This window comes from Macrotis lagotis, chromosome 5, assembly GCF_037893015.1.
Source record: "Macrotis lagotis isolate mMagLag1 chromosome 5, bilby.v1.9.chrom.fasta, whole genome shotgun sequence".
Taxonomy (NCBI): Eukaryota; Metazoa; Chordata; class Mammalia; order Peramelemorphia; family Peramelidae; genus Macrotis; species Macrotis lagotis.
The window spans coordinates 240,783,494-240,808,671 of NC_133662.1; the positions used below are offsets into that span (position 1 = coordinate 240,783,494).

Below are 25,178 nucleotides of genomic sequence, written 5' to 3' on the forward strand. Positions count from 1 at the left end.
GAGTATTAATAGCCCAGTGTGTGTTGAGGAGAGGGAATGAAGGGGCGGGGGGGGGGGGAATGGGGTGGAGGGGAAGAGAGAAACAGAGACGAGACAGATAGAGAGACAGACAGACATGGGGAAGGGGGAGGAAAGGTGAAAGGTCTTCTGTAGGTAACATATGAACCTTACTTTGTAGGAAGAGAGGTATCTAAGAGATGGTGATAAGGAGAGAATGTGTTCTAGACAGGGAGAACCATCTGTGCAAAGGTATGCAAACAGGGCAATTTGACTGAAATAGAGAGAAATGGCGAAGGAAGCTAAAAGGAAAAAGACAGGAAAGATAGATGGGAGTCATATTGTGGAAGCCTTTAAACTCGAGACTGAAGAGTTTACAGCTGATCCTTGAGTTTGCTATTGACATTCCATTTGACTTTTCAGTGACAGGCTTCAATGAGGGCTCTAACTTCTGCTGTATAGAAATGCCAAGACAAGGTAGCCATCACTGAGGTTCGAGGCCTGCCTCCCTATTCTCCCTGCCTCAGTCTTTATTGCCCACCTATATTCCATGCTGGGGTACACTGCCCAGTCATTACTGCCCATCTATATTCTGTGCTTGCTCTAGGAGTCAAATGCTGGTCACAGACTACTTTAGAATTTCAGTTGCTTTCAGAAACAGTCCCCTCCCGAACTACTTACTGATCCCCAACTCATCCACCAAGAACATGACTCCTTTATCTAACTTCCACTACTTTTCTAGAATTCTTAAGAGCTTTCCATTTTTCTTCCTGTGGAGATCAAACACTGGTTTTTCTTCTAAACAGATCTTCTATAGTGGTGGTGAGCTATTTTGGTATAATTACAGGAACTCAAGAGTGAATCCTGTCCACAAGGTCAAAGAGCCACTAATACTCATCCATAGAGCACTTAACAAAACCACCAAGATCAATTTAGAGCAAATAAACAACCAGATTAATTTTCATATCAGGAACTAAGTCTGAAAAAGTTCCCAAATTATAAATACAAAATTTCAACATAATTACCTATAAAATAAACATTAGCTTCACCTTGACCTTTGATCCAATTCAGAGAGACATTTTAATATGCCTAGCTCTTCCTACAATCAATTGCATCGCATTTCATGGGAGAAAGGCCAGTTCGAGTTAATTGATAAGTTTAAATTATAGAATTAAAAGAAATTTATTTTCTTTCAAATGTTTATATAAAATAGGCCAAATGCTGTGACCAGTATTTGATTCCTATATAAATAGGCCAAAATTGGCTGTGGACAGACTTCTTTAGAGGCCTTACTAATGATGAACAAAGAGAATGATTTAAAATGAAAATTACAATATTTTATGTTAATCTGCCTCTGAATCTCTTGAAAACCCAGGAATCCAAATATTATGCAATCATTGTTTATCCATTCCCATTTCACATATAAGCATGCAAGTAAACTTAAGCCTAATTCCTTTTTGAATAATCATTAGATGTACATCAAGGAATAAGATTTTTGGTGCTAGATTTATGGAGTAAGTTCTGGGTTACTGAGAATATATGCTGAACATTAAGGCAGCTCATTAGCATTGCAACAGGGAAGGGAAAAACTCTTGAGCTGGGATTTTTTTATGTCACTGACACATGGGATGGGTGTGATGTATTGCCTTATGCTTTATAATGTCAATTTTCCTAAAGTCCAGACAGACTGGTTTTTTTTTTTTAGGTTTTTGCAAGGCAAATGGGGTTAAGTGGCTTGTCAAAGGCCACACAGCTAGGCAATTATCAAGTGTCTGAGACCAGATTTGAACCCAGGTACTCCCGACTCCAGGACCGGTGCTTTATCCACTGCACCACCTAGCTGCCCCCCGACTGGTTTTTGATGATAATCTAGCAAAGGTTTTTCACTTGGGATCATTGTTTTTTTAAAAATATTTTTTATCATGGTATTTCATTATTAGTAACCCTGTATTTCATTTTGTGCATTTAAATATATCATTCTGCAAGGAGTTGATTCACAGGCTTCAGCCCAAGGGGTCCATGACACAAATGAGGCCAAGCATATGGGCTCTGGGGATTTGGTCCCTAACCAGCAGCAAGGGGACTCACATGTCTGTGAAGAGAGCTGGGGAGTCTGGCCGGTGGGATTGAACATCTCGAAGGGCATTCCATTCGTTGACTGAGGACTGGTCAGAGTTGATATGACTCTCGTAGTAACTCACCCAGGTTAGGAACAGGCTGCCTGGGTAATAGTTGTGACTTCTGGCCACTTCACATGCCTTATGTAAACTTTGTAATGCAGACCTGAAACATGAACATGAACACTCAGAGGCCTGAGATTGACCAAAAAAAATATTATTCACACTGACCATAATTTGGTCCACTTTTATTTCACCAGATTCTAGAACTGAAGAACCTGCTGGGATTGCTGACACTAGCAGAGACACTAGCTTCTCCTCGAATTCTTTCAGTGACAGACAACTTCTTCCCTACTCAAGCAGCCTCTTCTATTCATAAGCAGCCCTCATGGGGAGGAAGGACTTCCTTGGCTTAGCATCATTATATGCCTAGTCCCCCCTTCCCTCTGACCAGACCACAGCAGCCATATTTAAAAACAGAATTCATATTCCCCTAAGGCTTCTCTTCCCCACTTTAAACATTCCCAGTTCCTTCAACCAATTTTTTTTGCAGGCAGGATTTCTGCATCATTTACTCAGTAGTCTTTAAAATCAATTTTTAAACTTTAGAGAAGCTATTACTTACAAACACCATCTCATTACAAAGTTCATTGAATATTTTGGATTCTGATTATAGTCTCTATTACAAATTTAGCTATCCCCTATCTTTTCAGTTTTCATTTCTTGTAGAAGGGAGCGATGCATTACTCATCCTTGATGAATTCAGCCTGAGTTCCCATTGGACATGTGATATCTTAGTGGGGTCCTATTTCACCGCTGGGTCATCACTGAACTAAAGATACTTGATGATTTAATGACCAAGGGGCAATACTTTCCAATGACATTGGGATATTTCCCAATGACTCAGAATCTTGCCCCAACATTGTATCCCCTTGATTCCTGGGATACTGCTATGCAATGTCCTGAAAGGCTTCTATCCAAGACCTCAAGGCTTGAGTATGACCCCGGGTATTACCAGGGTCTCTAAGCGGGGTTCTCATGGTTGTTCCCTTCTCTCAACCACCTACACATGTTTGAACTACTTCTACTCTGTCTCTTCTGAACAGCCAAGAAACTTGCTGCCTCAGGACCTAGAAAGTCAAGTCTGAGAGAGAGAGAGAGAGCGAGCGAGCGAGCACTCTGGTCAGGTAACAAGATGGCCTTGGAACTCTGTACCTCAGAACCACCTTCCTGCTCAGTTGTGTCTCTCTTCCAAGGAGCACAATACCAATAACTGTATTTCCGACTTCTGTGACTAACCCATTTTCCAAACTGAGTTAGGAAGCCCATTTTAGTTACAGAAAAAAAGCTCAAGTCTCAGAGAATTTCAGTCTAGTCATATCAGATGCCTGGTTGAATCCTTGCTCTCTGTATTTACTTCAAGTCTAAACTGCCAATTCTAGGACTACATCCCCTCTGAAGCCCTTCCAGGGGCTGGCTACTTGAAGTCCATCCACAAGCTGCTGCAGCTACCTTCCTGAGAGGGGGAACACTTGGTGAAGACAACACTTTGATTTGGAGATCAGTTTATGGAGAACACCCAGAAAGGCCTCTCTGTAAAAAGGTCAGAGGGATTGGGGCCAGCCAGTCTCCACAGAACATCAGAGCCTGGTCCAAGGTTGCTCACAGAACCCCCAGGCTCTTGACAATGAACCCAGCTTTTGTGCACACAGACAATGAGGCTCAACACGCAGAGGGTCTTGGGGATTTCTCTCAGCAGAGCCCCACTGTCTGGTAGACCTGGCCAGAGCAGGTCATCTGTCCTCCAGGGGCATGGAGCTACAAACACAGGCCTCAATTACTGCCTGCGACGATAAGAACTGAATGGTTCAGATCAGCCCTTTCCTCTAATCACCTGATAACAGCCAACTGGGGCATCTGCTGGCTTCTCTCTCCAGGGGCTGTTTTAGAGGCTCTGATTTCTTGCCTGGCTCACCTTCCCCCCAAACCCTGGGTCATTCCTGCTTCCGCCAGAGGGCAGGCGGGGCCTGGACAGGAAGTGGAAAGCAAGGCCTTCCACTCACCAGGCTTACACAACCAAGCTACCGCTCTTATTTCCTTTGAATACATGGAACTGGGTTCCATCAGGAGATTAGTCAGGGATGGTCTAATTTTCAAAAACTACAGTTTTCAATTGTACAAATCTAGACTTGTTTATGTCAGGGGATACTTACATTTGCTAAGGGGAAGGGAAGACAGCACATGTTCATCCAGAGCCTTCTATGTGCCAGACACGGGCCAAGGACTTTTTTATAAGCCTTGACTCATTTACTCTCCCCAACAGTCTAGAAGGCTGTGACTGTCCTCATTTTACAGTGGGAGAAACAGGGGACATGACTTGTCCAGGGTCACAGAACCAAGGAAGTGCCTTAGGTTCTCTACCCTCTCAAAAGGACCTACTTTGTCTAGGATATAATCTTTAGGAAAATGCACAGCCAGATTCACTCTCATTGCCTAATTGATTAACGATTATGGCAAAAGCACTGGAACAAGAGGCAGAAAGAGTGGTTGTCCAGCCTGGCTGTCCCCCAGTCACTGGGCTATCCTGGGGAATTGAACTTCTCTTCTTACCCCCCACCCCAGAAGCCAAAAATGCTAAGATGACCACTCCATTTCAACCTGCACTCCTACTTGGGTCTCTGATTTTGATGCTGAGGGGTGGTCAGTGGTTCAGCACTGACACAGTCAGACCAGCAGACACATACAATGTCACTAGAAGAGAAGCATTTATACTGTCCCTGCTATTGTGTTGGATGCCATTCCCTCACAGCCACTCTCTCAAGAACATATGAACAAATATTTAAAAAGACATCTTACCACATTGCCTGCACGGACACGGGTTTGAATATGTGAACTCTGTTATCTGTTGAAACACTGAACCCACTAAGGAGAAAAGAGAATAAAATAAATACCACTGGTCAGAGAGGGTTCCTCTTTTCCACCCTGGCACAGCTGGTGTGGCAGACACCTATGCTTGCATGGAAACCCACGACAGTCTAGCACTTGAGTGAAAAGGTTATCACAGGAAGGGCTATAATGAAAAACCACTGGAATCTCATAGTCCCATCAGGGCAGGGTATCCAGTCCACAGAGATCTCCAGCTGCAGAGGTGGACAAAGCTGACTCTCTGCTTGCTTCCTGTGTTCAGGACAGTCTCTCCTAACCCCAAGGTGGCTGGCACAGGAAGAAGCTCATATAGTAGGGCAACAGCTGGCAGACAAGCAATACATTTGCTTGAAACAGGATTTATCATCCTCTGGGAGATTACACGAATCCTTTCAATTCTGATTGAACTTTTGGCCACTTGTCAAGGACTAAACAGATACCTTTGGCCTAGAAGAAGCCCACAAGTTGGAGAAACTATAAAGTCACCCCCCCACACACACATAGCACGTTTTAAAAGGAGTCCTTTTGCTTTTGGCCTGACTATACAGTAGGCCTCCCATTCGGCTGAATGAATGTGCAGCAAGATGGAAGCCCACCCACCAGCATAATGAAAAGGGAAGTTCTTACCCATCACCATCCAAATGAATAAGGGTGTCACTCCAGAGAGGCAGGACTAGACCCATGGTGCAAGTACTGCTGTGGGAACAAGAGACCCAGTCATTTCCTGCTTTTTCAAAGAACAGTCAATTTGTAAAAACTCATCTAGTGGAGGAGTAATTTGCTTACAAATTTCCCAGCCACCTCTAAGGGTCGTCTTTAATCAAAAAAATCAACCACACTTCATTGGTATTTATGGAAAGCCTTTGGATATGCATGTCTCTAACACCAGAAGAAGATATAAAATTAAAGAAGAGGTTGGACAACTATTAGCATGGGGACAAAATAACAAAATATGCACAAATAAGGTAACTTTAGAGCATTTGGGAAGCCTAGTGTGGGTGGTGAGAAGTCAGTAAGTTGCCCCTATTATTGAAATTTGGCAAGAACGTCAGCAATGAAAAGTAAAAGCCCATGGATAGCTAATAGACCTGGGCCACCTTCCAGGAACGTGTCATCATCCCTATTTTATAGATACAGATTAAGCAACTAGCCTCCGGGACCTAATACTACCTTAATAAACAGGTTGGGGCTAACAGCTAAAAGATCCCAACTCCTCCTTTAACCACACAGGTTCTTTAGACAGAAGCGAGCCAACAAATATGACCATGCTTGCCTTTAGAGCTCTGGGAGTGAGATTCAAAACCCATCTCTGTCGGACTAGTCTTGCTATAATGACTATGACTAACCCCCTGATTTAAGAAGAATTCTGGGCCCTGTTGTGGGTGTGTAGAGCTAATCTATTGAAAAGAGAGGGGGATTTACTATTTAATAAATTAAAAATCCTAAATAAGATATGAGAGAGGGAGAGGGAGAGGGAGGGAGGGAGGGAGGGAGGGAGGGAGAGGGAGAGGGAGAGAGAGAGAGAGAGAGAGAGAGAGAGAGAGAGAGAGAGAGGAGAGAGAGAGAGAGAGAGAGAGAGAGAAAGAAAATGAGAGAGGGAGAGAGTTTTCAGTCTGCTTCACAAGCAGGAGGTCACCAGAGGGAGGCATCTTGGCACCTTCCACCTGTACCTACTTCAGTCTGCTTGATGAAGGTCTGGCTGTCTGAACAGAGTCTAGTGTTTTTCCTAGTCCTCACTGCCCCAGGTGTTACTCAACACCATCACCAGTGATTCCACTACTCATGAGATTCAAATCAAGGAATAACTTACTCATGTTAGAATCTACTACATAGAGGTATGGCTACCATGCCCAACCTCAAGAAAGAAATTGAAATAGGCTTATCACTATTTCTGTAGCCTAAATGGGAATTATTTTTAGTATCTTTTTAGTGAGAAACAAGCAGGGTCCCTAACAACACAATAAATACTATAAATAAAAGTTTTGTCCAAGAACATAGAATTTCTCAGCTCCCCCTTGGGTTAACTGTGCTTTCCTCTCATGTTTTGTCTTCTCCCACAGAATACAGAAGTTTCTAGATGTTGCTGGCAGCACTGAGCTATGGTTCTGGTAATGCCATTAAGGCAGGAGAATAGAGGTGCTACCTTGAGAACACAGTCCTAGGAGCTGACCGGTGCTGAAGTTCAAGATAAGGAGCTGGACCCATTCACCTACTCTGACTTTGGAGGGAGGGCTCTGGGGAGAGGAACCCCAGACCAACATGGTAAAGTGGCTGGTCTGACTTTTGACCAGATGGTCTTTCTAAAACATTCCCCATGTTGGAGAAAAAAAAGAGAAAAGAGCTGGAGTGATGAAGAGGATGGTGAAAACCTCATCACAAAGTCCTATGACTGATACACTGGACCTGACTGCTGCCCAAGTCACACAGGAAAAATCTTTCCAGCATAATAGTGCAGCATAAAATGAAAGGTACCACATGATAATGCCCAGGAAATGGGAAGCAGGCACAACATCCAAACTGATGCTGCTGCTGGGAATCTCCAGAGCCAACTAACTCTGGAGTGGGGAAATAGGGGGATGAGAGTTCCCAGCTGCCCTGGCTGAGCTCTCAGGTTGGCAGGGCTCTCCTGGGCTCCGGGTCCTCCTCCCCTCAGGCCTGAGTGCCCCTCTCATTGCACACCAGGAAGTCAGTGTGCTGAGGCACCTGGCAGGATTTCCTGAGGCTTATTATCTGGACAGCAGAGATTTGTTTAGCAGCCACATTCCACAGTCCTCCCAAGACTTCTCCAGAAAATGAAATGGAAAAAAGGAAAGCACTAAAGCTTAGCAACAAAAAGAAGCCCAGGCCACAGTGATATGGGATGTCTTTAGTTACAAGATTGAACATCCTGTTTAGGTCCAACAAAGCTGCATGGCCATGAAAGTCTCTTATTAGCAACTGTTTTCTGAACTGCCAGAGTTTTCTTACATTCTGAGGAAGACAGAAAAGGGTTTAAGGCTTGGAAACACTTCACGTAAATAGCCACAGGTATGCATACCATGCTCCAGTGGTCCTGAGGAGTCAGGCCCTATGGGCAGTTTGGTGGCCCAACTAAACTCAATTCTAACAGATGAAGATGACTGACTTTCCCTAGAAACATGAATTAATTGGTTAATGGACAGTGGGGAAAAGAGTGAGAGGATGACACGAGGGGCACAGGACTGTTGTTTTTCAAAGCACTGAGTTTCACTGCCTCATTTCTCTCCAGACTTGGTGTTTAAGATTCACCCCTCCCCATCCAGTTTTTTTGCACAGAATTGAATTATGCAGGAGGATGTCGATTCCAACACAAAATGCAAAGCTCAGTTAAAAAGGAGCTTCTCTGTGTTGATCATCATACCTGTCATTAGAAGAGAAATCCATCCCAAGGACAATGCTTTCTTCTGTATCTTGTCTACCATTGGTTGAAACCACCACCATATATCTTGTGCGGTTTTGGTATGTGCTTTCCAATCTCACAGCCTGTATGGTGAGCAAAAAACAAAATGACTTCAAGAGACAGGACATTCATCATATTATGTTCCTTCCCTCCTGTTTAAATATGAATTTTTAGTAGATTTTCTGGTGACATTTTTATCAGGTCCTTAACCAATAATGACCTCACTATTTAATCTTTCCAAAGTTACTAAGAATCTGATCTCTTAATTGCCAAACTTAGAAGTTTTTTCCTCCATCTTAACTTATTTTTACCTCGGCGGCCTCTGAAACAGTCTTTCACCCTCTTCTTGATACTTTCTTCTTTTCAGGTTATTGGGATGCAGTTTTTTCCTCATTTTCCTCCTCTCTGACCTTTTCTTTGCGAGAACTTCATCTATGTCCTGCTTGCTAACTATTGGTGTCCAACAAAGCTCTGTCTGGGCTTTTTATCCAGACTATTTCACGTGGTGGTCTCATCAGCTCTCATGGATTTGATTTTCAGTTCTGACAATTCTCAAATCTACTTACCCAGTCTTGACCTCTCTTCTGACTCTATTATTATTTCTCCAGTTACCTATTAGACATCTTAAACCAGTTATTAACCCGTAGACTTCTTAAACTCAATGTCCAAAACTGAACTCATCTTTCTTTCCAAACCCAGTCTAATTTCCTTATCACTGTTGAGGGTACCAATTATTCTCATAGGTTCCATTCTCTACTCATCTTACTCTTTCATCTCCAATATTCAATTTTAACTTCATGAGATTTCTCAACTACACCATTTTCTCCTGACACTGTCCCCATTCTGGTACAGACCCTAATCACCTCACACCTGGACTATTGAAACAATCTGCTTTGGGTGGGGTTGCCTGCTTTGAGTCTCACCCCACTCCAGGTCACCTTCTACTTAGCTATGAAATCTTCTTAAAAAGCAGGTCTGACCCCCCCCCCCACATACTCCTCAAAAAACCTCAAGTGGCTCCCTATCTCCTGTTTTCTCTACCTTGCCAGTTTTCTCCCATCTTACTTCAGTGGTCCCAATCTCCTGGCTCTTCACAAACAAGACCTACTATCTCTCTAGCTTGGGGCATTTTCATTGTCTGTCCCTCATGCAAGAAGTGTTTGCTCCTCATCTCAACCTCTTCCTGTAAGTCTCAGCTAAAATCTCATCTCCTACAGAAAGCCTTTTAGGAGTTCCTCTGTGGATCATCTCCAAATTATCCTGCAGAAGTCTTGTATATATAAAGTTGGTACCTGTTTTCTACCCATTGGAGGGTGAGCTTCCTGAAATGTTGCCTTTCTTTGTGCCCCCAGATCATAGCCCAGTGTTGGTTCTGTGTAGCAAACAGTATGCCCGTAATAAAGGTTTGTTACTGACAATATACATGAAATGCCTTTTCAGACATTCAAATTTGAGAAAAGATGTTACTTCTTTTTTTAAATATTTTTTTAGCTTTTTTTTTTTTGCAAGGCAAATGGGGTTAAGTGGCTTGCCCAAGGCCACACAGCTAGGTAATTATTAAGTGTTTGAGACCAGATTTGAACCCAGGTACTCCTGACTCCAGGGCCGGTGCTTTATCCACTGCGCCACCTAGCTACCCCAAGATGTTACTTCTTAAGAAGTTTCTTAGCTTGGCTTTTAAGAGAACTCACTTTATTTAATCAATAATCTACTAACCCTCTGAAGTCCCACACAGTCTTCATTTCAGAGCTGAAGAGTACTTCAAATTCCCCAAACTCTCTCTCTCAGCTCTCTCAGGAGAGCTGCATCACACCTGGAATTTCTCAGCACCAATTTCCACAAGGTAAGCCCTTGTACTAACCATGTGACATCTTATTATGGACCAACAAGTGACTAGTTTCTCCAAAGGTAAATGAGCAGAACACAAAGTCTGGCAGTCTTACCAAGCTAGAAACGCTGAGCACAAACCCAGTGAAGGAATGTGTATCTACCATGTGAGGATCAACCAAACCAAGTACACCATCTGATGAATTCCTTTGCCTGTGGCAACGCATAAAAGGGATGAGATATGGAAGGCAGGGCTGCAGTCTGCAGAGTACTCATACTGATGAACTTAGAGATCTTTCAAAACAAATCAGGCCTGGCCTCTGCCCAAAAGTCCGAGTGGAGTTACTAAGGATCACATAAACATGGGTAGAGCAATTGAATTCAGAGAAATAAATGACAGAATTCTTTCTTCCACTGTATCATCCTAAGGAAAAGTCCGAGAAGCACAAAAAGCAGCCTACTTGGGGACACACACACAGACATGTACATGGTTCTAACAAGAGCTGACCCAACAAGAATGTAATACCGTTATCAAATTGCCAAGTCTGCAAGATGGAGAATAGTAATATGTGTTCCAGAAAGCCACATCATGGCAGTTCAAGCAAAACACACTGAAGAGAAGCCAAGAGGAACTAGGATTCAAAACAGCAACAACCCAAAAAACACCACCAAAAACTGGAAGACCAGCCCTAGCATGCTAGGGTCAAATGAAAAGAGGGTACAACTCATACCAAGCCAGAGGCTGGGCCCCAGAAGGCCTGGCTAACAGTTCCTCTTGTATTTTAGGGCTTCTGGAACAGTTCCCAAGACAGTTAACAATCATTTTCATCATGGAAACCCAATTAGGGTAAACTGGAGCACTAGAATAAATGAGATTTCAATGATGCTACATATTTGAACACTTGGCTTGCCTTGGTCAGTTCTAATTTAACATAAAAGGAGGGAACCCTCTTCATGTTACTTTCTATTCCCATCATGTTTAGCTTTTCTGAAAATGTCAGTGTCCCTCTTCATTCTATTCCAGGACCTTTTAAAATACTTTGGGCACTGGAATAATTGTCTTGCTCACTCCTTCTACACCAACTAGTAGCAATTAATTGGCTGAATCAAAGTTGATAAAAGGGAAAAATATTTAGAAAAACTAGATCCAATACAATTCACAAAGTTAAGTGCAGAATAGCTTCCTAAGAGACACTTCATGATGACATTCGACATTCTTATCTAGATAGTGAAGAACTTTTTAAAAAAGTTCCCTGAGTATCCTTGTATATTTTAATTATAAATCAAATGGCAAGTCATATTATATTTACATAAAAGCTCACTAACCCTAGAGGAAACAACTCACTAGTACATTCGGTAAGGCTGTTGCCTGTTGTTCAGTCTTCTTTGTGCAGCCTTGTACAATTCTTCATGATTTGGAGTTGTTTTGGCAAAGATAGTGGGAGTGGTTTGCCATTTCCTCTTCACTTCATTTTTACGGAAGAGTAAACTGAGACAAACAGGGTGACTTGTCCAGGGTCATACACAGCCAATAAGTATCTGAGGATGGATTTGAAATCAGGAAGATCTGTCTTCCTGAGTCCAGGCCTGATGCTTTATCCATCATACTAACTAGTTGCCCCAATATGTAAGGTACCAGATTTTACACACACACACACACACACACACACACACACACACGTTAATATGAGATGGAATGAGCTTCTATTTTAAACCCTTTATTGAGATTAAAGACTGAAAGAATTTTGATTCTTAGGATTTAATCACAACTCTCTTGACAATATATAGACTACTTCCTGAGTCTAGTAAGACTAGAGTATCGGATGTTTTATATTTGGATATCCTCTAAGAGGTGTGAGTGAAGAATACTGATTTCAAATTCCAAGTCCTGGAAGGCAAGGGTCTAGACAAACAATAAACTTGCTCTGGCTCCAGTCTTCTTCTGCATTCTTTTTCAGCTACTCCTGCTTGAGAAAAGATTATCATAATCTCATTTATTTCACTGAGCCAAGCAATTTTAAAAGGCATTCTTTGAGGGGCAGCTAGGTAGTGCAGTGGATAGAGCACCAGCCCTGGAGTCAGGAAGACCTGAGCTCAATTTGGGTCTAGCGTGTGACCTTGTGCAAGTCACTTAACCCCACTGTATTAAATAAAAAAATTTAAAAAAATTTTTAAAAAGGCATTCTCCTAGTATTTGTAGGAGCTTCCAAGTTTTGCAATAGGGAATATAAGATGAGCAAGATCCTGATTTGGAAGCAGGTAGGAGAAGCAGCTCTGGCTGCAGCCCATGGATAGGGTAGGCTATAGACAGAGCTGACCCTTAGACAAGGCCTTCCCATAGGCACCTTCTTTCCTTGGAGTCTAGGGAAATCAAGGATTGGCTTGTAAGATCCAAGATCAGATTCCCAGACTCAGAGCTACTACTTGACATTGGTAATGCCAAGTGAGAGAGTGAAGACTTGGCCAGGTGCGAAGTCCACATGGCCTCACCTCTCTAGAGGGTTTAAAAATAGGACCATGAGCACAACTTGATTCCAAGGACAGACTCACCCATGGAAGCCCCTGCAGCTGCTCTACACTTTCGTACCCATGAGGCATTCACTTCTCAGAATTCTTTTCTTCTCTCAAGGTACAGTATGGGGAGAATATCTTTGATGCTTTCCTTCCACATGGCTCTTCCTATCCACCTCTTAGAGGATATGCACTTCCATAAGTGTATCTGACTTACGTGAGTACAGGATTCAATCCTTCTAGTACAAGGTAAATCCTTTGAGGGTAGAAGCTGTCATTTTTGTCTCTGGATTTCCAACAGGGAGGACAGGGCCTCACACATGCTTGATGAATTGAATTCCCTTAATATCCCATTACTATTTCAATGTTCAATAGCTTTTCCTATCAAGAAGTTACTGAGGTAGTGGTTCCTGACCTAAGCCTGTGGCCTCTTTTCTGGCATGACCCAATTTCATAGACAGAGTCCTCTACCAAAGAGTAGTAATAAGTATTTGTTGACTGAGGAAAATTCATGACAAAGGACTGCAATGATGAATTCAGAAAAACTTTAAAAGAATTTATTTTCATCACAACAATCTTCAAATGCACCTGAGAATAAGTCCATGTGAAACTTTTTGACTTTGCAGAAGAAGTGATTGATTGCATATTATAAATATTCTTTTCAGATGTCTGGCAGTGCTTGTCATCTTTCCAAACCTGGAGGTCAGCTTGAAGTAATCAGCTTCAATCTTAGCTCTGGTTTCACATCTAGCCTGGCTTAAAAGACATGCAGAAAATCTTCTTTCACTCATAATGGAAATTGTGTATTTTTCTGACCCTAGATAAAGATCAAGATAGTGCCAGGAACTAACCCCGTAGTTCTTAGGTAAATCCCTTATGCTGGGTGGTGTGTGTATTTTCGTTCAGTTTTGGTGAAGATGGAAAGCACCTGCCATCGCCTTCTACACAATAACCTTTCCCACACTATACCACTTAGCATGTTGACACTGGGTAAACATACCAACTACTGTGCTCTAGAAGTATTTACCTTCACAACAACACAGTTTTTTGATAAAAAGACAAGCTTCTTTTTACCTATTTCACTTAGCATCAGAAATGTTCCACTAGAGCTTGCTAGGACTCTGTCTTAATTATCATCTTTTTTTTATTAAGAAAAAGAGCCTTACTTATCTTGTACTTTTGTATACAATATTTTTCTCATCAAGGAAAATTTTATTATAAAAGTCCAAAGTCTAAACTTGGGAGCTCACCTCCTCTCTTCAAAAGTAGGTAAATATTGAACTACAGTCAGTCAAACAATAAAGCAAAATCTATAGCTCGATTTAAAATAGACTTCAAATATGAAGCAGTTTGAAGATTCTTTTCTTTGGGGGAAAAACAATCAAGGTAAAAGGGGTGCCTCAGTTTAATACTTTTTAACATTTGTGAAGAATTCTGGTTGTACCCAAAATTAATGCATCCCCAAAATAATACCCACCATTTTTGAAAAAAAGAAATAAACCTGCTTCCCAAAGTACTGCTTCTTGACTGTCAGCACCACAGTGATGCTGCAGCTGAGGCCAAGAATACATTTTGACAGAAGGTAGCACCAGGATTAAGGCCACAGGTTAGACCAAGGGATACTAAAGTCTTAATTTCCCTCCACCTTAGTCCTGTTAGGCCTGGTCCAAGAGATCTATTTTTTGAATTGATGCTTGAGAGTGATTATCCCAAAGCAATGTTCTTCAACAGAATTCACACTGCTAGAGGAAATGGCTGGCTTCATATTCTAGTTTGTCATTTTTCTAATCTCAGTTTCAAAAGCAAAAAGGTAGAGGAGATTGGTGTCTCTGTTTACTGTTGGATTGTTCTGAAAATAAGAGAATGAGCTTCCAGCTGACTCTCCAAGTTTTAACCTTATGCGAAGTCTCCAGAAGACAGTTTTAACATTCCACATTTAACTTAAAACAAAAGGCTTTGCTTGGACTCCACAAAAGCCCCTTTTAGCTACAAAAAGCACTAACTGGTCAAAAATCATACAATGAAGTCAGTGATTTTGCTTGAAGATGACTCATTTAATGGTCTGCCACATAATGACTGTCTATTTAACAAATTAATATAATTGTAAAATGCTGTGTCATGTCCAGTTTCCAAATTAGTTCAGAAATTTCATTTAAATCTTCTGAATTCATTTTAAAAAACATTAAACAGTTGAAACCACATGTGCAGCCCTAGAGATTATAGGATTAAAGATTCAGAGCTTGAGGCCAACCTTGGAGGCCAACTAAGGACTGAACCAAACTGTCAACGCCAGCTCTGGCTCTGGCACTAAGAAGGGGTCTTGCGGGACGGTTTTCCCTTAACTGTAAAACTGGGAGGCCAGACTAAATGGTTTTGAGATCTAGCCTAACAAAAACCTCTTAACCACCTACTGTGTTCTTAAGGAGCTTACATGACTACTGAGGGTGGAGTAGGGTTGAGGCACAAACAGAGGACCCTCTTTTGCAGGGTAGCATTCTAGGTTCACCAGGGCTAGAAAGATAAAGAAAGGCCTTGGAGAGCAGCACATGGAACTAGAGTTGGATTCTCAAGGACAGGTAGGAATTCAGTCACCCTGGGAGGATGGGAATGCCAGGCAAAGGAAACTGTGGGCTATTGCAATGCCTACTTGGGAGACAGAGTCATGCCTGAAGTAGGGAATGTGTATAGACTAATGAGAGGAGATGGATCTTTGAAAGTCTTTGAAGGAAGGGCTGAGGAATTCAAACTTGACATGGGGCAAAAAGCTTTCTGAGCAGGGGAGTAGCCATAAAGAATAACTTGGATGAGAATAGAGGCACAAAACCCTACTGTAATAGTCCAGGTGGGTGGTAATGAGAGCTTGTATGAAGGTGCCAATAGTGGGAGGGGCTGGAGAGAAGAGATGTTAAGAGGCAGAAAATGGGGGGGGGGGGCAGAGAACTGAATTTGGAGTTAGAAGGCCCGAGTTCAGACTTTGGTTTTAAGTCTTATTCCCTGTGTGACCTTGGGCAAGTCAATTCTTTGCTATGGGCCTCAGTTTCTTCATCTGTAAAATGATGAGAGATTGGACTCAAAGACTCTTCTATTTCTAAATCTCTGATTAGGTGGTTTGGTAACCAGCGACATAAAAGGTGAGGGGGGAAGGGAAGGGAAGAGGCAAAGGTAACACACATTTCAAATGAGAAAATTGCTGGTTTCTCAGATGGGAGAGTGCTGGTACAATGAATAGGAATAAAAAAGGTTAAGAGGGCAAAGCAGGTTAAAGGAGGAAAGAATAAAAGCTCGGGTTTTGACATGTTGAGTCTGAGTGCAGATGGAATGTCTAGGTCGAAAAGAACTAAAGATGTCTGGATGTGTAGGTGTGGAACTTGGAACCTAGAAGGAAAGTCAAGGCTGGGTAGGGAGACTTTGGCATTACTGGCCTTGAGACTTGAGAGATGGTGGGCAGGTCAAAGCCAGGAGGAAGAACAGAAGGAGAAATGGGCAAGGACAGATTCTTGGGAACACGCACACTGAAGTATCAGAATGAGGATGAGGAACCAACCACATTCCTCTCAGCTCTTCTTCCTGGGAACCTTCTTGAGAGCAGCAGCTCCCATTTTAGCTATCTCCAGTGCTTAGCACAAGCCTTGTCCAAAGTATGGGCTAAATGCACATTTGCTGAATCAACTAAGTTCCAATTACTGTTTGTCTTCACTGCTGTATTGTTATCTTCTTGGGTAAAGAATTACTTTTAAACCCTGGAAGAACAACCCAAATCTCAGAAAGGTCACCAATCAATAAAGCGAGAGAAGAAACCATTAAATCGGCCCAACTGATCAAACCAAGAATGGCAGCACTGGTAGCAGAAACTGAGACAATTTGAACTTCTCAACTGAATTTCTCCCCACTTCCCAGGAATTTCTCCCAACCCACCAGTTTGTTCACTGCCTTCAGCACATAAATACCTTTGCTCAGAATGAGCCTGACTCCTGGCTTGTTGTTTCCCTTGGATAATTTAAATCACAGACATCTTTCAAGGCCCAACTGAGATCTACTTCCATTGAGAAAGGAAGACCATCCCTATTCCAACCCTGCCACCCACCACTTTTATCTTCCTTTGAATTCCAATCACACTTATAATCTGAAATGTACCTTGGCACTTCATTCGATACTATCTTGTCCTTGTTTTACAAGTAGTAAGTCTCATCTCCATTAATTACATAATTTTGCTAAGAAAGACAACCTCTTAAGTCTCTGGAGAAGTCTGGCCCTAGAGTGAAGGGCAGAACCAGAGTGCCAAAGAAGCACCAACTGAATGGGTACCTGTCTCTCAGTATGGTATTACCTTGGAAAACAGAACTTTGCCTCTAAGGCTCATTAGTTCAAAACACTTACCAGCCTAATGTTGTCTTCAGGGCGGAGTAATATGAACATGGCCTGCAGGTGCTGCTGAAGATCACCTGGAGAAGTTCACAAAAGAAAGGTTGATGCTTGCTCTAAAGCTATCTTAGGACTACAGTAAAATTTAAGTTGTGGTTCACAGATCAACTCCTAGATAAAGCATCAATTAAACTGGAAGGCTGTTTCTTTACATTTTGAGATGTATTTTGATTTACTATCTTAATTTCTTTCTTTATGGTCCTTGGAAAGCAACTAATAAAAGACTCTGATTATGAACTTTGACAGAATCAGCAGGATCATTAGACTTAATACCAGATCTCACACCAAGGGACATTTTAGAAGGCTGCAATTCTTGAGTAGAGGACAAGTTCCATACATAACAGTCCCCTGGTTGATCCTAGTCTGAAGCTGACTATTTAAGACATTTCATTTCACAAAAATCAGAAATATTTTAGATCCTTCCCAAGAATGCTGCTGCCTAGAACACCAGATTTTTAATCACCACCCCATTATTTGAGCAGTATTCACATAGGAGGAAGTTCCAGTCTTTCTATTGATAATAGTGCAAAGGGGACACAGTGCTGTGAATGGGGGCAGAGAGAGAACATGTGAGTGGAGTTGAGGAAAACCATACATTGAGATGAAGTACTTTCAGAGGAAAAGCAAACCAGAGGGAAGAAAGATTTGATTCTGCCCAGTCCAGCACTTCTGTATGAAAAGACACCCTTTTTTGAGCAGTTGGGTTCCCCAGATGAAGTGACAACTATCTCTACAAATCATATCCTATTGTTCTCATGGTGGTTGACTGTAAGGGAGGGAGCGAAGAAGGAAGTAAGGCAAGCAGGTGAGAAAAGGAGAGACACCAGGCATATAGCCAAGCATGTTTCTCTTTCTGAGTGATTCTTAAGGGTCATTTAGCAGGGAGCTTTTGGGTGGGGAAGGGGAAAGGAGCTTCATTTGTAAGATTTTTAATCTATTTTCCTTCATTTCAGTTATAGTCACTAGCCCACTTCTACACTTGTACAGTCTTTCTATTTTCTTCTGAAAATTAAAAAAAAATCCTCTAGTTTTTATATGCCCTTTCGTTATGAACATATCCTCCGTTAAGCCATCTCTTACAACAAAGCATTCAAACCAAAACACAACAAAAAGAACAACAACAAAGGATTCCAGAAAAACTATGCACAATATCAACTTGTCTGGGAACTGAAGTTTCCTAAGAGATTTAGCAGAACCGTTTGGCTCCATCTGATTTCAACATAAACCTCAAGTCTCCTCAGCGGAAACTGGGTTGGGGTGGGCTAAGCATTACTCTGCAAAGGGTCAGCAGGGCTCCTCGTCATATGCCTTACTGTGTCCTGTCAGAGGACATACCATCATTAGCCAGTGTTGATAGGGACCATCAGGAGAATCAGTTTTGAAGGGTACCTGGTTCATGGTAGGTGTTTAGTAAAAGCTTCATCATGTGTTTCAACCATCCTTTGGCCCAATGGATACAGTCAAATCACAGGAAGGATGGAAGGGAGGCAGACAAGTAGCTCTAGTCCCCAGAGTACCAACAGTCCTGGGCCCAGAGAAGCCCCCTTGCCCATGTTCTGTGAATGCACCTGCCCCCTTGCCCGGCCAGAGAGGAAGGGCCGCCCACACAGTAGGTGACTGAGGGTGGCTGGAGGCACTTCTCACTCTTTCAAAACTCTATTTGCTGCCACCAGTAGGTCATTTTCACCTGACCAAGCCATTTTTGACAACTGACCAAGTCTGCTCCCCTTCACAGTGTGAACAGACCTGTCCTTGGCCTTCTTTATCTACTGAAGTCTTTGAATATTCAAATGCAGACAGGAATAGTTCAACCCTTTCCTCCTTTGACTATAAGGAGCAGGTACAAGAGGCACAACCTCTTCTCAATATGTTATTAGCTATCTGCAGATAGCCTGATGCCACAAGGGCTGTGTTTGATGCTGCAAGCAGCATTAGCCAGGTAAGAACATATGTCAGAACCCCCGAGACAGTCATTAGGAGCTTGTATTTTTACTGATGGGGCCTGATCTGTTCTGGTCCAGATCATGAATCAAGCTCATTCAACTGGTATAAAAGCATTTCCCCCTCCCTTTCTCCCCACTCTCTTCCTTCCCCCACTCCCTGCTTTTTCATTTAGTAAAGGAAAAAAAACTGAATTACTAAAAGTCAAGTGGAAACCTGGACTGAAGTTGTTTGAGGAAGGTTAGGCAAAAGTAAAAAAGGCCAACCAGGGCCGGGAGCTTTCAAAGACCTTACTCTACTCCCAATTACATGCCAAAGAGAGAGAGAGAGATTCACTGAAGAACTCATTCAGACTGGGTGGATTGAAAGCAATACTTTGTCTCTCTCTTCCTTGTACTATACAAAATTAATAGCCAACATCACTCTGAAATACAGAGCCTTGCTAGGGCTAGTTCCTCTAGCCTTTGGGGAAGTAGGAGGCAGCAAAGAAAACTTTCAGAGTTTTTAAAATCTGAGGGCAGATGGATGACAAAAGTTGTCCCCACATCCAGCTCCTTACTGTGTTAAAAATGTTTCCTTGGCTTGGGATTTGCTATGGAAGGACAACATCAACACCCTCTGACATGATCAATGAATTTGACACAGGGACATGGGTAAGTGGCCCCTTGCCCTAAGATGCCTAAGATCAATGGGCTACAGGGAGACTGAATTATGGGTTCAATGGGATCCAGTATTTGGGGGTTTGACCTCTGACTTTCTTGAGGTCGCTGGTGAGCTTTGCTCCCCTTTCAGCACTTGGAAACTCTTCCATCCCTGGAGGCCACAAACTCATAAATGAGCTCAATTGTCCCAAAGAGGAACAACTTTCCAGCCACCCAGCTTGGGCTATCATCTTTGACCACAGTTCTCAAGCTGATGTTTTCTAGAAAGGGAGTGTTGCAGGCAGACTAGCTTCCTGACTCTCCTCTCCTCCAACAAACCCCTTTTCTTTAAATTGTCCCTGAATTTATATAAAATGTTTCTCACTTTAAATGAACTGGGCTCCTGATTACATGATTTCAGTTGTACCTTAATTTATGCAAACCCAATAAATGAAAAAAAAATAGCTTATGCTTCCCAGGATGATGGAGAGATAAAGATTTCCAAGGCCCTCTTATCTAATCTCACTATACTGAGGAGAAAGTCAAGTGAGAGAATCCTGACTTGAATTCAGGTCCTCCCAGTTCTGGACTACTTTTCTCCTCCCAGCCTCGGTGAAGAAGGCAGCAGGAGATCCTCTCCACTGAATGGACGAGCTCAGGATGAAAGCAAACCTCTCCTTTGGGAAGGGAGTAGATCCACAATTGAAATCAACACCTTCTCCTTTCTACCACATCCCCTCTCAAAATTCAAGTTGGGACAAATCCTTAGAAATTGTCCTGAGACAAATAATTCTGTCCCTCTACAGTGCTTTGGAGACTCTCACTTCAAGGGCTTGTCTCTTGTCGGCTTTGGGAGGACAGGTAGACGTGTCTCACTTGGCTAGTATGTTCCTTTGGACCTTCTACATAGGAGGTATACCATGTTTGTTGAATTAATCTTTTTTTTTTTAGGAATGCACATGTTTAGTATTACAGGAGAGATTTAGTAGAATTCTTTTAAAGAACTTGTATTTTAATCTGTATTAGAATATGTCTTGATGACATAGGAACCTGAATGTATTGCTTTCATTTATCTTATCATTTTCCCTGAACTACCAGTAGAAATTATGAATGGAAGAAAAATGATTTATTTATTTACTACCTATTATGGACCAGGCCCTGTACTAGGTGCTAGGCAAACAAACAGACAAGGGAGGCAGGCAGCCTTCTGGGAGGTTAGAGTCTAATATGGGGCACACCGCCTTTGGTCGCTTAAGAGGTGACTAGGACAAGGAGTTTGATGGGAAGCATCCCAGAGATTGGCATGGGGCTGCTTCAAGGCAGTGGTAGCTCCAGAGCAAGAGTCCAAAGGGCCCCCAAGTGGGAATGAATGGAGGGAGAGCAGACAGCAGGTTGCCCCACAAGGGTTGACTTCCGGGGGATGCTGCATGGGTACGAAGGGGACAGCTATACACAGAGAGTTAGTGGGCAGTCAGTCATTTATCTACCAGCTAGGAAAGCTCAGGTCCAGAACCGAGTTCCAGAGCTGAATGATTTGACTGGTGGCTAGGTGATAAGGGGATCTCTCAAGGTCAGGTCCAGAGAGTGGCTGGGTACCCTAGTGGGGAACAGGGAATGGGGTAGGGGGAGTGGGGATACAGGATTTTGGTGGATTTTGGCAGGGATATGACACATGGTCTGAGGCTAGCTAGACCTAGTGAGTTAGGGTAGTTTGCACTCACTCACCCCAGACAGAAATAATCTTAAGGGCTTTTGTTTGGTGAGTTAGGAAATGAAAATATATGCTAATTCCAGAATTTCAAAAGTCTTTGGTTTTGCCAGAATCGTAAGGGAACAAGCTACCTCAGACTTATCTGGCTTGGTCCTTTTGGGGCCTTTTGGACAGGGGTAGGACAAATGGGTGGCTGTAACAAGGATGGCAATTTCAGTTCAATAAGGCCAAATTTGCTAACTGTCCAGAATGAGAATGAAATGAAGTTCCTTCTAACTCTTAGATCCAGTGATTCCAAGGAAGAAACCACATGTCATTAGACCTCATCCTATATATTTTGGGACAACTAGAGAACCCAGGGCAAGCTCATGTGACCAAGAGACAAGAGGGCTCCTTTACCTGCATGCTTGTTGCGCCTGTGACTGATTCTTGGTGTGGATGACCCATTTCCTCGTGGCAGGAAGAGAGCTGCACCTTTCACAGTGAGGAAACTTTCGCTGATGCTACAAGAAAAAAACAAAAGGAAGAAATTGGATTAATGCAGATTTAGATGCAAGGAACCAACGAACAGAAAATAAGACATATTTTATGTCTTTCCACAGTGGTAACCCACGCTCTGCACCAACCAACAGACTAACAGTCGTGCTAGCTCTTGTCTACAGAGTGGTTTTAGATTTGCAAAGTACTTTTCTCACAGCCCAGTGCTGCTGCACCATTATTATCATCACCATTTTGCAGTTGGGGAGACTGAGGCTTTGAGATGTTAAGTGACTTACTCATAGTCACAATGTAAGTTTCTGGAGGTGAGACTTAGACCTGAGTCTTCTATTGCTATGGCCAGAACTCTGCCTTTTTAAATTCAAGCAATTCTACAAAAATGACATCTCCTCAAGATGTAATTTGTAATGAATATGATGCTGGCAGGATAAAAAAAAATCACAACTATATACATGAAGTTTTTCATTGATACCAGGACAGACTTTTGAAGCAGTTGTCCACACAGTCACTCCTATTAAAAGTGGCTGTGGGCTGCGTCTCAGATGGCTAATGCTGGGCAGTATATATATAGTTTTAGCTATTTTATGAGCTACAATGAAGCAGATTTTGAAGCCCTCTTTGGGGTTCTAATGAATACCTCTGAGAATTGTGCAGTCCTAGTGGATAACTTTCATTTATAGGGTTTTTTTGGGGGGGTGAGGCAATGGGGGTTGAATTTACTCGCCTAAGGTCACAAAGCCAGGTAATTATTAAGTAACTGAGGCAGGATTTGAACTCAGATTCTCCTGACTCCAGGGCCAGTGCTCCATCCACTGTGCCACCTAGCTGCCTCTAACTCTCATTTATAGAATCATACTATTGGAAACAGCTTATGAGATCATCCAGTTTAAGATTCATTGTGCAGATGAATAAACTGAGGTCTCTAAAAGTGGAATGTCACGGTAAGGGAAGACAAGCTCCAGGCTTCCCTGAACCTGAGGCCAGGGCACCATTCACACACGTATTTATTGGCAGGCCATGACCTGCAGACACTAGCTCACCAGGACAAGAAGCCTTGGACTTTCAAAACATGAAAAAAAAAAGGTCCAGTGAAGTAAGAAGGACTTTGTGTTTTACTGAGCTGCTTACATTTTTTCCACTCTTAAATTCTTGGTTATAAAGATTGGTATTCTTGGGAAGAAAGGGGAGAAGAGCTAGAGTTAGAAATAGAGATGATATTAAGAAAGAGCTAGCAATCAAGAGGCCCCCCCACCCCCTCAGGCCTTCAAATGAGACTGAAAAGCCATCCCCGTATCCACATTCATCTCCAGATGAAGAGGCCAGAAAACATGACTTTCTAGTGAAGCAGCTCAGGAAAGCAAAGAGGAGGACAAGGCCCATCAGAGCTAGGGGAGCAGCTCTTCTTCCTCTTGGCCTGGGAGCCCTGAGGCAGAAGCCAAGGGTTATGTTTGGTCTTCGGCCCTCGTGCTGCCTTTCCCACATGACTAGTACGGGATGACATTGCTGGCTGACTTTCATCAGAGTTCAGACGATACCCACATGGAGAAACTGAAGCCCATCCCCACATTCACAGACAATGCCACTCCCTGAACTGGCTAGCAAGCTAGGGAAGTCTTGGTTTGGTTTGTTTTCATTTTCAATCAAGTCTTAGCTTTTGTGATCTCTTGTTACATCTGCACAGGGTGCGCACGTCATCGGGCTGTGGTGGTGGACCGCTGGGCTTCACTGACATTAGGAGAACAACTCAAAACAAAAATGTCTGAGTGACAGGATGAAGCCAGCACACCACAAGAAGGAAGTGAAATGTACATGTTCACGAAGACAACAGTGATTTTGCTTTATAAAATGAAAACAATTTTGAAAAAAATTAAATGTTTTACGTAATCACCAGTACACAGGATTCCAGTAAATGCAACTACTCTTTATTTCCGCAAAGGCCCACTGGAAACAAAATTCATTCAAGACACCAACTGAAAGCTCAAACCAACTGTCCTGAGTGGACAGAAGGGAAGGAGACCTATAATGCTTAGGCATCAACTCTGTGCCAGACCTGTGCTAAGGGCAGGACAAATGTGATCTTATTTGATTCTTACTCTAACCCTCAGAGTTAGGTAGAGCTATCGTCTCATTTTATAGTTGAGATGAAGTGACTTGCCCAAGTTTATGCAGCTAGCAAGTTATCTTAGGTCACATTTGAACTCAGGTCCAATGGAATCCAGCTACTAGTTCTTTTTCCACGGGATCACCCAGCTGCCTCCTTGTGCTACTCATCTTCAGGCCAAAGATCAATCTGAGGTCTAAGTTTCTGACCTTTGACATTTCCTGATAATAAAATGCATTGAACTTTAAATGAATCCAAAATATGTTAGGATTTAATTTTTAAATTTAATACAAGGTTGTGTTTCACTAATACTCTTTTAAAATACTTCATATCCTACCATTTTCATGAGGAGTCTGCCTAGCCTTGACCAGTCAATCCACCAATGACTGCTTCTGGCTACAGGAGGGATCAGGTTAGATGATCTGACTGCAAGCTATTTGTACTCCCAATCAATCACCATTCCTGAGAACACTTCCAATCACTCATCCAATTGGGCCCCTGTACCCTCTGACTCTTCCCTTTCCCCTTCCCCTTCCAATTATTTTCTCTCTAACACTTTGCAGATATGGTTGTTTAATAAAATATTGGGTGAATTTTGAAAGTAAACATAGTAGACATTACTTTTCCATTTAGAAATCACACAGTGCTCAGTTGCTTCACGGTCAAATTTTTTTTTTTTAAGAAAACTTCCTTCATTTAACTTCTTAGCTAGGCCAAGTCCAATTTTTGAGTGCATTCCTTGAGGGAAGGCTACCAAGACAATGTGAAGAGGACCTCACCTACAGGGAGTTTATGGTTTACTGGGCAACCCAACACTAAAATGTCATATTTGTATAAAGAATCTATTCCACCTAAGGGGGCAGCTAGGTGGTCTGGGGGATAGATTACCAGGCCTGGAGTTGAAAGACTCAAGTTCAAATACAGCTTATACACTTATTATATACCCAGTGAGTCCCTGGACCCTGGTTGCCTCAATTTCCTCATGTGTAAAATGAGCTGGAGGAGGAGATGGCAAATCATTCTGGTATCTTTACCAAGAAAACACCAAATGGAGTCATGAAGAGTTGGA

General features: G+C 42.5%; 1 protein-coding gene across 4 annotated transcripts in view; it reads right to left on the minus strand.

Moving 5' to 3' along the window:
• The window catches only part of SSH2 (slingshot protein phosphatase 2), a 243,608-nt gene that overhangs the window by 34,252 nt on the left and 184,178 nt on the right, over nucleotides 1–25,178 (minus strand). For 3 of the 4 annotated variants that reach the window (XM_074189115.1, XM_074189118.1, XM_074189119.1), the window contains 6 exons: nucleotides 21,910–22,013; nucleotides 17,173–17,237; nucleotides 8,419–8,540; nucleotides 5,667–5,735; nucleotides 4,971–5,036; nucleotides 2,086–2,280 (listed from right to left, as the gene is read on the minus strand). In XM_074189115.1, the coding sequence (XP_074045216.1) occupies nucleotides 2,086–2,280; nucleotides 4,971–5,036; nucleotides 5,667–5,735; nucleotides 8,419–8,540; nucleotides 17,173–17,237; nucleotides 21,910–22,013 (621 nt within the window). The remainder of the gene's footprint in view (nucleotides 1–2,085; nucleotides 2,281–4,970; nucleotides 5,037–5,666; nucleotides 5,736–8,418; nucleotides 8,541–17,172; nucleotides 17,238–21,909; nucleotides 22,014–25,178) is intronic. The other variant, XM_074189117.1, reaches the window with a different exon arrangement.